The 14,409-nt window shown below is 46.5% G+C and overlaps 1 protein-coding gene across 1 annotated transcript in view; it reads right to left on the bottom strand.

Annotated features, from left to right (window-relative positions):
* MYO10 (myosin X) overlaps positions 1 to 14,409 on the bottom strand; it is a 223,371-nt gene that overhangs the window by 4,622 nt on the left and 204,340 nt on the right. The window contains exons 28-39 of the mRNA XM_007448889.1: positions 13,913 to 14,008; positions 11,053 to 11,146; positions 10,302 to 10,357; positions 8,562 to 8,704; positions 8,110 to 8,304; positions 6,833 to 6,990; positions 4,561 to 4,684; positions 3,854 to 4,151; positions 2,912 to 3,119; positions 2,089 to 2,225; positions 854 to 974; positions 2 to 435 (exon numbers count right to left, since the gene is read on the bottom strand). Coding sequence (XP_007448951.1) covers positions 2 to 435; positions 854 to 974; positions 2,089 to 2,225; positions 2,912 to 3,119; positions 3,854 to 4,151; positions 4,561 to 4,684; positions 6,833 to 6,990; positions 8,110 to 8,304; positions 8,562 to 8,704; positions 10,302 to 10,357; positions 11,053 to 11,146; positions 13,913 to 14,008 — 2,064 coding nt within the window. The remainder of the gene's footprint in view (position 1; positions 436 to 853; positions 975 to 2,088; positions 2,226 to 2,911; positions 3,120 to 3,853; positions 4,152 to 4,560; positions 4,685 to 6,832; positions 6,991 to 8,109; positions 8,305 to 8,561; positions 8,705 to 10,301; positions 10,358 to 11,052; positions 11,147 to 13,912; positions 14,009 to 14,409) is intronic.

The following is a 14,409-nucleotide window of genomic DNA, read 5'->3' as shown; positions in this document are numbered from 1 at the left end:
CGCCCCGTCCCCAGGCCACTCCTTGATCAAGGCCATGTACTTGGCCATGGCCTGCCCCTGGCTCATCCCCTGAAACTTCCTCCACTTGCCGACGATGCTGGCCCGCGCAGACGAGACCTCCTCCTTGACCCACATGTCCAGCATCTGCCCCTCCTCTGCCCTCTGCCGCACCGCCGCCCCCGTCCGGAAGCTCCGGCGCAGCGTCCCCTCCAGGAAGCTCGTGCGGCGCTTCTCCAGCCGCTCACACGGTGTGAAGCTCTTGGTGGACTGGCTGATGCGGGCCTTGAGTCTCTGCAGCGAGTAGACCTCCTCCAGGGGCGGCACTGGGGCGTGGGGCGTGTAATCTCCCTGCAGGTACTGCAGCCGCAGGGCAGCCAGGACCTGCAGGTTTTCCTCGGGTGCCGGGTAGTGGCCGTGGACGACGGCTTCGTGGGCCTGCAACAAGGCGGTCAGCGGTGCTATGGGCCAGGCATGGCTGTGCGACACCACGCCCGCCTGGCTTGCTCCCTTGTTCCACCAAAGGCCACCTTCCTTAAAATTGTACCCTAACCCTCCCGTGCCGCCTTAAGGTTCTCCCTCGCGTGGATACCACTGAACACGTATATCTATCTTATTTCTTACGGCTCCCCCTGTACCCTCTCCCCTGTCCCAACTAGAACAGTTCCTGGCCCAGGAGTTCACATAATACGTGTAGAAGCTTCCTTCCACAAATGAGTGAAAGAGCAGCTGGCCCTGTCCACGCTGGGAATCCTACTGCCACGCGTGATTTCCAAGGACTAGCAGTTAACGTAGGAGGGGTAGGAACGGGTTTCGCCCCTGCTCGTCTGCAAAGGAGCCTAAGAGCTCCACGTACCTGTTCAAACATGAATGCAAATTCCACGCTGTCTTCTGGCACGTTGTCTGTGTCCAGGAAGCAATAAAGTTTGAAGTAGAATTTCCAGGGCTGGTCACCCACCTCTGATGTGGCAGCCAGCCTACAGACGGAAGTTGAGAGAGACGCAGAAAGCAAAATGAGAAATGCGCCATGGGTGACCCACAGGGAGTTCACCACATACGGTGTATTCTCGGCAAGGATTCAGACATCCTGTCTGTGCTCAGATAGCAGAGAGGGTGGAGATGGGGATGGCGGGAGAGAAAATAGAGCCAGGGTGAAGCTTCTCAGAGTTCCCTGCTAATTTTATTTCCCCAGAGGTGAAAAACAGAAACACACTTTCATCCTAGTTTGACTTTAAGACAACAAACAGGCAGCCTTCAGGTAAACCGAGCTAACGAGTATTTCCCGAGTGTCCCGGTCTGGTTGGTCCTAGCCACGCATAGAAAGCAAAGAAACAAAGCCTATGCCTTCATTCCCTTTGCCAGCTCGCAAACTATAATAATATTTATAAAAATTGACATGAACGTCTGGGAGGCTATGTTTACAGAAGGTAGGAATAATCCCTCTCCCCCCCACCCACCCCATTTTGGTTTATTTCCAGCAAAGCACTTAGACCAGGCCCACCCTGAGGAGAGGAGGTCACTTCCTCTGGGACTTGGAAGTTTGGGGCTGTTCTAAACCTCTTGGTCCCCTGACACATTTCTTAGTTAAAGCTACTCCTGCCCCCTTATGCAGCTGGGGAGGGGCAGGGCCCAGCCCAGCTGGAGTCTCGTCATTGGTACTGGCATCATGCTAAAGGAGGAATATCTTCTGTGTTACTTGGGGGATGTGAATATCGTAGGTCCAAAGAGATACAAAATGCAGTTTGAAGAGTTTATAAGTTGGCTTCTGCCCACTCGTCCAGCTTCAAAGCTATTGACAAGTGAAAATCTGAGAAGCAGAAAATTCCAAGATAAGGGTGACAGCAGGACACGGAGAGAAGAATGGGGTAGACGATCAATGACGGGGTGAATCCTATTTGAGACAGTGGCTCTATCTAGGAATCAAGAGAAACAGGCAGCAGAGAGAGATGAGAAATTAAATATGCTTTAACACAGGTAAAATGAGATGAACTCAAAGGTACCCTGAAGCCAAAAATGGAATCAAAGTTCAAACCCTCTTGCTCTTAACGTCTTTCCTCTAATCGGCTGGCACTTCAGGGAGAAGGAACTTACTTTTCAAACTTTGCTAATACATCTGCTACAATGGTCCGGCTTTCGACGGCTTTATCGACGTGTCCGTTGTACTCAAAGAGCGCAAACATGTTTCTACTGTCCTCCATGGCCAGGCCTCGGATCAGCTTCTCCACCACCTGGAAAACACGGGGACTTCAGCTTCCGAAGCTGTGGTTCTAGAATATGCCTTCGTCAGAACCCAGAGGGAGCTGCCAGCAAAAGTGAGGGTCCAAGCAACCTCCCAACACTGTCGTGTACGGAACCTCCAAGGCGCAGTTTTCCCTGGTTCTCTTGAAATCAGTTCTCTCTCTTCCTTGCCAAAGAGAACACAGGTTACTTTGCCCACAGCTAGGGGCAGATGCCGGCCGGTTTCTTGCAAACCCGTAAGCGCGTGAAAACTAAAGCCCGTTTGCCTGATAAATTCACGAACTCGTAGCGATTTCCACTGACATTTCTGCTATACCAGCTTTTCCGGGTTTTACTGCACTATTCCTTTTAGCCAACTGGTTTTACGGTACTAAGTTTAAATTAAAAAAAGAAGGAAAAATGAAAACATGTTCACCCAACGTGCTAGATATTTGTGTGGCAAACAAAAACACTGCAGAAGTGAGAGGCTAAACCCTTGTCAGAGCAGACGTATCTGAGTCAGGTCCGCAATCTCTACTAGGTATCGACTGCTTCTCGGATTAGCAGGATTACGTCTGTTTCCTTGGTTACCGAGCAGCTGCACCATGCCAGCCGCAACTGTGCACGACAGCCAGCCTAACTGCGCCCAGTTTTCCTGACATAAGCAAGCACGTGGGCAGCTGGGCCTCTCCCTCACCTCCCCGGCTGTGGTGTGGGAGCTGAGAGTGATCTTGCAGGAGCCGCCGCCGTGGCAATACACCGTCGACGTCATCTCCTGCCGATGGATCAGCGCTTCGATTTCATCTCGGGAAGGCACAAACTCTCTGCATTTGGTTTTCTTGAGAGATTCGTAAATGAAGAGGGCGTATTTTTCCATCTCGGTTCCTGGAAACTGTTCCCGTATCCTAGGAGCCAAACACTAACTCTTAATTCCAAGATTCTAGGATGGCTGGCTACGGGGAACCGGGCGGCTTCAACGTGCTGCAGACCAACATGGTGAATGGGGTCCCAGTGCAGAGCAAACGCTAGCCACTTCCCTAGCTCATCCTGTGCTGTTTAAGGACCGCCCCCCCCCCCCCCAACATCTAAAAAAACAAAGAAAACATTGGTTGAAAAAAATAAATGCTAAACAAACAAAAACAAAAACAAAAAACCACCCCCCCCCCCCCCCAAAAAAAAAAAGAAGAGAGAGAGAAAATCCAAAGACCAAAGAGCCCAAGTATGACCGGGAGCAACTTCTGCTACTAGCTGACCCCTGCAGAGCTATTATATTGGAAAGAGCCACGTGCCTCATACTATTGCATGAAAATTCTTTTTCCACGGTTAATCAGAAGCTGAACCAGACAGCCTCTACCTGTTTGATCTGGAACAAATATCCAAGGATTTTTTCTTTTTTCCCTGTTTATATAGAGTAGTGGTAATTAAATTTATCAACGTCCTACACTTCAGGACACTACACCCAAAGGGACCTGTCCCTGGATCAGCCCCATGTGGCTTAGAGAGAAAAAGGTCATCTGTGCCCCGTAAGCCAGCTCGGGTGACCTAGGACCACACAGGTGTCTTCTGTTCCAGGTGCAACTTATCTGAACTGTGTCCACCGCACTCCCGACGTGAGCAGCGCCGCCCGGGCCACTCGTACCTTCTCAGGTGGAACTTGAGGTACTTGAGGATCCCCCGGCTGGGCAGGAAGGTGCAGCTCAAGCAGGTAAGGATCTGCCAGCTGCACAGGTTGCCCACGCTGCCCGGATGGGGCACCTTGTTCGTCTGTTTGATGAGCTGGCAGTATAGCTCGTCTCGCAGAGGGCGGAGGTCGTGCCCCGTCTGGAGGATGCCCTGGATGATGGGAGTAGGGTCAGACATGGACTCCAGCTGCTGGAGGGAATTGAATATCTTGATGGCTTCATCCTGAAGTGTCGTGTAGCCTTTGTCTTTGAGCACTAGGAGAAGCACAACAAACACGAGTCACACGAGGCTTTGGAGAAGGTACAATCTGAGCGGCAGACAAGAGGCAGGAACGGGGATGCAGGGCCCACCACCTGCTCTGGACACTCGAATCAGCCAAACAGAGGTGCACAAGTAACGAAACTATTTTACTGCGCAATAATGCTTACTGAAAAGCTGGTCTGCTGCCAAGCAGGTTCCGCATTTGACATGCAAGACAACTGTTTAGGATCTGGTTCTCCAATAGATTAAGGGTACTTTGCGTTCCTGGGGAGTGCTGGCATGTTTTTTAATACAACAACACTGACATCACTATAACCAACTAACGCTAATACGATAGAGCTAAAGAGTTAACAGGGAAACCACAGCACAGTGTCCAGGGTCCAGGAGGAATCTGGGACTCACGGTTGAGGTTGATGTCTCCGTAGGGCAGGGGCAGGAGTGGGGAGTGCAGGGGCCGGTGGGTGTGGCGCAGGATAGGGTTCCGCTTATAGATCTGCTCCACCACGTCCGCGTTCAGGCAGTTCTCCTTGAGAAGAACAGAGCCGTTAGGGAAAGCCCACGAGCTTATCGTAAGAAACGTACATGTAAAAGGACAAAGCCATCTGCATCCTCCTGAACGAGGATGTTTTTCACAAGTCACAAAACGCCTGTAGTCTAGGGATGAAGGTGGGAATCCAGCATTAATCATCTCAAGCATGAAGATACCCACAAGCCACGTTTGATGACAAATCACATACACACACACATTTTTCTTACACAGCTCATTCTCTTTCTTTGATTTGCATATTTTGCGATGTTATTGAAAAATCTTCTCTCTGGAAATTATATATACTGAAAAAAATTAAACTTTTCTTACTAATTATTTAGCCATAAATCATTTGGCCAAATCATGTCATCCTTGTCTATAATTCATTTTAAAAACACATTTTGCTAGCTCTCTCCTTGGTCTTTTGTACCCTCCCCCTGAAAACGACACGTTAACACGTTATCAGCGAGACTGTTCTTCCTTGGGCCTCCTTTCTCACTCCTGAAATTTAAGAGCTCCTCTCAGAGAATTTCATCATGTATTTATGTTCCTAAAGCATTAATTTGGGATCTGAAAAAGCCAGTTACTTTTAGAACTTTAAATCACCAGAAAAGTTGGAGAAGAGGCAATGAATCATTGCATCGTGGCAAGTTCATTTCTGCTATGAAACTTTTTCAATAATAGCCAATTGAAAACCGGAAAGAAATATGTTTTAACCACTTGAAAACAATTGGTATGGACTTATTTAGGGCAACCTGTCTCATTTCTTAAGAAGCATTGCTTCATATCCCAAAATTCTATTTACTCTTTTAACGTCTGATTTCAAATTAATTAGTAAATATATTTGTCTCATTTCTTAAGAAGCACTGTTTCAACACTTAAAACTCTATTTACCCTTTAATGTCTGATTTCCAACGACTTAGTAAATATACGGGTAAATAAGATATAGCTTTGAAGAGAAAGTTCAGTTGATATGTGCTTTTTTGCTCTCCTTTTTCACAAGAAAGCTTCAACAACTTCAGTTTTTTAAGACTAGAAATGACATTATTAGTTTCAAGCCCCTTGGGCTCCATGGACAGCTCTGCAGTTTGTAGGATAACTGACCTGCAGGAATTTGGCTCCAAACACCCAGAGAACATATCATTTTGGAATCAAGAGGCTGACCTGAATTTGGTGGGTAATAATATACTACCGATATATTAGACCCTCTCCCACCTTTAAAAAAGGCGCGGTTTGCCTCCTGGATCTAATTAGCTTAATTCCTTTGATGTACATCAGTAAATAAATACCCACCTCACTATCATTCTGGCACCTTTTCTGTCACAGCTCTGGCTCTTTCCTTTGCATAGGGAACCTGCCTACATGGATAACTTGGAGGAACAGAATAAAAATAATTCCCTTGACCTGCGTCTGCATCAGGGGCTGACCAGCTAAGTGAGCAATGCAACCGGAATATCCCATGTCTCCGTTTCCGTGCCTGGAAAATGAGCGCCGCGGTCCTTGTTCGTGGCTGCCATTTAACGGTTCATTCGTTTGCTTGTTCATTCGTTCGATATACACTCACAGCCACTCATCTTTATAAACAGGGAATTACAATTGAACAAGTTCCGTGTTGGTCCAGACACCTGGGAGATTCTTCTGTGACTTTGGAGGCACCTGATAAGGATTCCAAGCTTTCTAGACCCATGCGGGCTCTTAGTGAATCCACTTGTGTGATCTAGAAACTGCAGTGAAAGTAGAATTATTGTGTTACTTCTAGAAGGTCCCCAACCTGGGCTCAAGTGGAACCTGTGACATGCAGGTTGTCCCCAACACAGATCACACCACGTCCCTGTGACTGGGGAGCCCCACACCCCAAATTACAGACCACTGTCCCTCCGCCTACACAGCTCTACAATCAGGTTTGCCTCAGTGGCGATCCGTAACACCTCCCCAGAGACAAGATAATTTTAGTGTCAAATTTCAATTTGATGTCAATTTTTGCATTTTCTAAATGCAGTCTAGCATTTAGATTTTTAAAAGCCAGGATATACACGAACACGAAATTAACTAAGAGTCAGTTTTGATTACAGAAACGTCTTGATGTTCCCGTGGTGAGAATCTGTGAGCTACTGTGACTCGATATGAGCTGGGCTCCCTCCCACTCACCTTGATATCCTGAATCAGCTGCTGGGTTGGGGTGTCGATCGGGGCCTTGGTGTCCGTCACGTTTTGAATGGCGCTGGACCACCTGGTGGCCTCGTTGAGCAGCTTGGTATAGAGCCGATAGCAGTGCTTGCGTCCGTACACGGTGACGTTCCAGTAGCCTGCAACAGCAACGCGCGTGCGCGCGCGCGCGCGCACACACACACACACACACACACACACACACACACACACACACACACACACACACACACACACACACACACACACACACGGCAGCATGAACCTGGGGGACGAGGGTACTGTCCCCGTACCGGAGTCCCAGAAATCCAGCACCCAGGCCATCTCCACCTGAGCCCCTTTATTAATTCAATAGCTACTTGCTGACTTCCTCCACGGGCCCTGCCCTGCACAAGGTACCCAAAGACACGTGGAATTTACAGTTGCGAAGGGAAGACAAACATTAAAATGATAAGCCCAGAATTATGATAAATATATAATTAGTAACGCCTGCTCTCCAAGAAGCAACAGGCATAAACTAAAGTCCAGTTCAAGGCTTTGGAACAAGAGTGAAAACTCTCCCCTCAGATTGCTGACTTTCTTTTTCCCTTCCTGTTCCTTGTCTTCCTTTCGTTTAGATTCTCCCTTCAAAAGAAACCACTGGGTCAAGCAAGCAGTCCAGGTGTTCAGAAACCAGCCGAAAGTGGAATGGAGTGACTACAGTAAAAAAATACACGAGTATTTTTTGGAATGGAGGAACTGTATTTCAAAAGCACAAAATCATGACTAGCAACAAAAAATCAAAGTAAACAACCTAGAAACACCTTTTGTAATACCGAAAAGGAAAAAAACACCTTACATGACCGCTTTTTATCATGCTAGGTTATGTTCACCGACAGTCAGGGTTTACCTTTTTTAGGCTGCATTAGGACTCTCACGGTACAACGGTGAGAAAGACAAAAATACAGGCATAGAGAAATAAAGCTTCCTGTAGGAGAACTTCTGTCTGTTTACATCTCCTTGCCCTTAGAAGAATCTTTCTGCAACCCAATAAATCAGGACCCCTTTACTATGGTTTACATATCAAGTGTTCATATAGCTAACCACGGACAGTCTCAAAAGATAAATCAGCAAAAGAGATTTTTTTGGGGGGGGGGGCGGGGAACGTAAACACCCCAGGTAGGAAGCTCACTCCTTTGCTCTGAGCAAACCCACACCTCCTATGACTGGACAGGCCATGTCTCAGGCCCAGCCAGTCCTGAGCACACCACACCGCTTACCTGTCTCTTTGAAGATCTTCTCGTCTGGCGGGACGACCGAACAGAGGCTGTTGAGGACCAGGGTGCCCAACTTCAGAGCATTCTTCTCCGAGCTCTTGTAGTAATCCAAGGAGTTGTGGGTTAGCACAAACCACCGTTTCTTCAGTTTCAGTGAAGACATCTTCGGACTGTTTTTCACTTCTTTGTGCAACCACCCTGGAAAGAAAGAATGAAGTGTCAGCTCGAAACTAGGATGAGAAACTTCACATACCAGGTAACAATTTGCATCCGGCTTACAAATGGGTCAGATTTGTATATATCTGCTACAAACGGCCATAATCATTTCTTATTTGATGATTTTTAACAATGTCAAGAGGCAAAATTACTCAGAAAAGTGGCTCAAAATGGAAACGGGGCAGATATCAGTGTAAATGAAAACACGACTCCAAGTAAAAAAGCATCGGTGGCATCACCTCTCACTATAAATTCCTGGCCCTCCACTCTGGTGTCCCCCTTGGATCTCTGCAGCAGTGTTATCCAGTGGTGCATCTCCTCTGGCGTGTCTGCGTTGCAGTGAAGCACCCGGTTGGCCGTGATGATCACAAATGAGTTGGGTCTGAGCAGTGGGGCGAGAAGGAAGCAAAACCTCTTAGCTCCACTGAAATCACCACCTCCATTTGACCCAAGACAAAATGCCTTTTTCCCAGCTTATGGGTCACAGGGATAAAAACAGCAGTGCTATTTGTATTTTACGTTAAGGCAAAGCTTGCTCATTTCTGTAGGGTTTATTTTATGCCTCATTAACCTTTAAACCTGGAGCAACACATTCTGAAGGTCCTGGAAGGGAAAACGTTTCCTAATGCTGAACTTTCCAGATGAAATTCAGTTCCAGGAAGGCTAACTAAGGTGACTGCGAGGGGAAATTTTTTTTTGATGCCTCTCCAAAGTAAATTTCTTCCTGCCTCTGGGCATGGCTTTGGATAATAGTTCTGTGGGTGGGTAATGAAATGTCAGATACCGGTAACAGGGGGTCAGTAAATAGGTGTAAGTGGAACATCTCATCCACTTGATTATGCCTGGTACAAAGAGCCACCTGGGTCCATGCCTTCAATGCAATCTGACAAGGGTGCATTTCCCAGGCAGGGATAACCTAATAATGGAAATTTACTTTCCCCTGCATCTCTTTTTAGCTGGCAATGCCCTGAGTCTCTCATAGGCTCTTAAACAAGATCTTTCTGTAGTTGGGAAGGAAGAAAGGCGAGCATTTGAGGAAGAGAGAAAAGCCTGGGTAGGAATGGAAGGTTCTCGCATGGATCGTCGCGTGCCCAGCCTGCCTGATGTAGGGGTTTAGGAGGAGAGAGACGCAGATCAGAACTTGACTGTCAGAACAAGCATCTGGGCTTTAATCACTGACGTGACACACACGTGTTAAAGGTTCCTGAGCCAGGTGTGAGAAGGTGTAGGGTGACTAGTAGAAACAAAGAATCTATGGTTCAGGAGAGCCTTCGTCAACGGTGGGGCGATGGACGCCCCGGAATTCTCACTCGGCCCAGGAGACACTATTTTTGTTGTCAATTTGAACACATTTCTATTCTCTCTCTAAAGCTATGTCATTGAAGGCAGAAGTCAATTGTGATCCGTACTCAGAATTCCTAAGCTGAAAAGCAAAATAGAGATGGGAAAGACGAAGGTCACTGGGTACAGAGACCCCCGAGACCGTCACCGAGGATGATCCGCCTTCAAAAAACAGAACCAAACACATGCTATTTTAAGGGCACAGGTAAAGTAGGCATGTCAAGGAAAATAAATGTTTGTGGTTTAATTTATTAATACTCCACATATAAATTGCCATCAAAATCCTTTTCAAATTCATTACTAAATTTTAGAAAGGGGAACTACACCCACCCCTGTGCTGGGACACAGGCATTTTCATCCTGCATGAGTCCCAAGTCTGTCCCTGTATGACTGTCTAAATTAGGTTTCCAAGGTCTCCCCTACTCCTGACGTCTCCAACCCACCGCACTCCAAAGACACCCAGAGAGGAAGACTGCGGATGAGGCCAAACTGGGTACCAAGAAGGAAGTCTCTGATTGCTGGGGTTGACCAGGTGGGAACACACAGCCTAGAGTCATTCCCCAGCCCAGAGCATAGAGCCTGTGGGCGCACGCAGGTATCCAGCTGTTACTTTTGTTAAGAGTCACACCTGAGCTTACCTATCAGGGCTGTCCGAGGCGCACACAGAATCAATTAGCCCCACATCCAAAGTGCCCTGGAAAGAAGTGAAAAGCAGAGAAACTGAGAGAACCATTCAGGTATAGCACACATCATGGTAACACCCCTAGATGATGACTCTCTAAACAGGCAAACAAAAAAGCCTTCTTTGTGTGTTCACTGCAAAATAGTAGTTATCTAAGGAAACGTCCCCCTTCATTCAGTATAGAGAGCCTCTAGACAGGGTAAAATCTACAGTCCATTCATTAAATAAAGTATAAACGAATCTTTCTGTCTTGTTCCTAAAATACTTTCAGCGAAGGGTGCTTACAAACTTCTTTCAATCATACAGCTTTTCTGATTTACACTATGATCTATCATCAAATTTTATAACTGTGAGAAAATCAAACCATCTCTGAAATATGCTTTTGTGGCTCTGTTTATGTGCCTGGGATAGAGTGATGTCAGAAAGAATTTGGAATTCACTATATCCTTTGGAGAAAAGTGTAACGGGCCTCCACGGTTTCATAAAAATTGGAATTTTTTCTGAGGTGGGAGAATTGTAATCTATTACTACTTACAATCTTCTATAACTTACCCTGTTTTTCTATATGATTTTTAACCAAGATGTTCCCGTTTCTCTAATTATTATACTATTTCTTATTAAAAACAAAAAACAAAAAAGACTGTCTACAAATTCCCGGTCCCCTCTGGCAGGCCGCCTCCCGCCACACACCACCCAGGCTCACGCACCACGGCGTTCTGCGGGTTTGCCTGTTCATCGTGCATCTCCCGAATCTCCTGGTCCGTGGATGCGTGGACCTGACTCAGCACGCTAAACCACTGGCTGTGGGGAGGAGAGAGCAATAGTCAAGGGGTGGCCAACCTCCGCATGCAATACAGTGACACCCTTCTCCACATCCTCTGGGAAAACGACATCCTCTCTGAGCAACTTTCTTTTAATATGTCTACTCCTCACGGGTACATGTGGGTTTCATAATACCGAGGAGCTAAGTTAGAAGAGCGAGCCCAGGTGCCTTTAAGTACCATCTGATGCAACTTCAGATCAGTGGGAAGACCCTTTCCCTCTGGCCCCAAGGACCTTAGTAAACATTTAATAATGATGATGGTAAGTTCCTAGAGAAATTGGCAGCAAAAAATGAAATCCTCAGTTCTACCCACGCACTTAGATCAAGGGTCTTTACTGAAGATCTTATTTATAACCTAGGGAACATTCAAGTGCCTTCTCAATTTTAAATTCCGAGGTAAGAAGCCCAACGTAAGAGCATCATCTCAGAGTGGCCACTGGATGTCTATTTTCCCTGCTCATTTCCAGGTGGGGTTTCCAACCACCTGATAGGATTTCCACTTAAGTGAATAAAACCACAGGAGAGCTGGAAATAGAAAACAACTGCCTGGAGTAGATCTAGTAGAAAATTATTTTGACCAGAGAACTCTTCTATCTTCATTTCAAATGAGTTTTCTCACTTGCAGCCACGTTAGAATCAGATAATAAAAGAAAACACGTCAACTCCAGAAAAGTCAAGCAGAACAAAAGTCATGACGTAACTAGAAACACAATACGTGCTTGAGGAAAATGACCATGAATATCCATCCGTCTCTGTCAGTTCATCCATCCATGGTTTATTAAGCAACTAAAGTGAGAGGTACCAAATGTAAGAGAGATGCTAGGACATCCTTTTCCTGGAGGGGGCTAGTCAGACACATATACACACTCCTATAACTAAGGCAGAGGAGAAAGTACTTGGTACCCAATGGGATATTTAAGTAAAAAATTAATACCTATATTTAAAGGTAAGTCATGTAAGTTACTTACAGCAAAGCACTAAAATCTATCTCCTGTGATTCCTGAAGGAGTAAGATGTAACCAAGAGCTTGAAAATACTCAACATATACAGACTCGTAGGGAGACCAAGGGAAACATCTTAATACGAATTGGTTCATCACTTCTGGTCAACCCAAAGGCAAGACTTCAGTCATTGCTTTATAAAGCTCAAAAATATCCGAAATCAGACACTGAACAACACAAACCTTCAAAATGCAGGCCACACGGGATCAGACACACACACACACCCACATAAAATTTGCTGTGCTTTCCATCTGTACAGGTGACCTCCTTAATACAAATCTCGCCCCTTAAATCAAGTGCAACTTGAAATCTGAAAAGGAATTTTTAAAAATGTGTTCCACTGGTCAGGGCAAAAAGTCCTTGGCTAAAATATTCCAAATGTTAAATTTAGCAGATTCATTATGGCACAAAACAGACAGGACAGCTGGGCCTACAATTCAGCTGTAAAAGCTGTGGGCATTCCCCTGGACCGCAAAAAACCACACGTGGTCTCTAGGAGTCCCAGACGGAATGATGGGGCTCTAATTCCAGGTCTGTTTGTTTTTCCAGCTTGTGTCATAATTTATGGATCCAAGTGGGGTTTTAGTTTGTTCCCATGGGAAGAATTATTTTCTTTGCCCTTAATGATGCTACCATGGTGTTATATCAACACAGAAACATTCAAAGGGCGAGGGGTCGGTCGTGAAGGCCCCGAGAACTCACTAGAAGATTCTAGTGATTTTTCTGAGCTGCCAAGTGAAGAACACAAGCCAAAGGATGTCAGCCTCATAAATCAGAAGGAATTTTCTGGCGTTGCTCAGAGTGGATGACAGGCATCTCCAACGTGACCCTATACACCCCCAGGGCAGCAGGAACAGAGACAGATGCTCCACTGCGTGACCCTGCCGTGCATCACACGGAGAAGCACACACCAGCTCTTCTTAATTTTGTGCCACATCTCAGCACTACGATGGAAACCAAGGTCCAGAAAAGTCGGACAACTTGCCCCAGCCAATGAGGGACACCACTGTCCTCTGAGCTCAGTCAAAAATCTAAGCTCCTTAAGAAGCTTCGTGCCTCCATTCAATAGAATTGAGCTTGCGTTACTTTACCTTTTCTCTGTACCTCAGTCTCCTATTCTGTAAAACTGGATAACAGTGATACCCTATATAGGGTTGTTGTGAGAATGAAATGAGTTAACATATGTGAAGCATTTTGGAACACTGCCTGCAATATAGTAAGTTCCCTAAGTGTTAACTATCTCTTCCAGCCGACGGAATTCTTCACTATCAAGGCCTTAAGCACCCTCCCAACGCCACAGTCCTAGCATTTGTTTAAACAGCCACGGGTTAATGTTCCTGTTTTTTTCAATCCTTAAGCAAACAGAAGCTGCTCCCTTTCAAAGCTCAGAAGCTTCCAGAGGGTGGCTTTCCACTGTGTGTAGCAGCACAATTTATATATGCTGCTGGTGACAATAAAAGCCTGAGTGTAAATAACAAGGGGTCTCTCCAGTGGCATGTGAAGCTGGAAATCTGTGTGCTTACTGTATGGAACACAGTGCCCAGTGAAAGAGTCCCCAGGAAACAAGTACATCCATCTCTTCCGACTCTCAGTTCTTCAACCATCCTAAGAGAAAAACCCAACTAGAAAATCAACTAAAATCTTTTCAGCGCCAGTAGTGGCTCAAGAGTGATCCGTGTGATGTCCGGGCCTGCACAGGAGCGAGGACGTAGTCATGACCAAGTCGACAGCACAGCGCCTCACCTGGCGTCTTCTGGGGATTCAGCGATCAGGTGGAAGGTCCTATCAGTCATAATGATGTCAATCCCGTTTTCTTTGCTGGTGTTATCTACAATCTCCCTGCAAAGGAACATAAGCACCAAACGCAAATCAGGAACACAGAATTCTTAATAAGGGGCAAGAAAAGAAATTTCACAGTAACTGATAAATCAGATACCAACACTTCCGCCTTGATTTTCTGCTTTTAGAAACAATGAAGAACCTTGTGGCCTCTAGGGGGAGGCAGGCTTTTCTCTCTCCAGAAAGGCGATCTGCTGGGGGGTGGGGGGTGGTGTGTGTGTGTGTGTGTGTGTCTGTGTGTGTGTGTGTGTGTGTGTGTGCGCGTGTGCGCGCGCGTTCTTGACTGCTCTAGCGGGGGACCTCTCTTCCCCGACTGGCCCACTCAAGGCCCACCCAGCTCAGGTCCTAGAGCAGCAGCCCCTACTCTGCCCTTGCCTCCCTGACTGCTCTACAAAGGAAGG

The sequence above is a fragment of the Lipotes vexillifer genome, unplaced genomic scaffold, assembly GCF_000442215.2.
Source record: "Lipotes vexillifer unplaced genomic scaffold, Lipotes_vexillifer_v1.1 scaffold778, whole genome shotgun sequence".
Lineage (NCBI taxonomy): Eukaryota > Metazoa > Chordata > Mammalia > Artiodactyla > Lipotidae > Lipotes > Lipotes vexillifer.
Note: the sequence above shows the minus strand (reverse complement) of the source record. Positions and strands in the feature narration are given on the sequence as shown.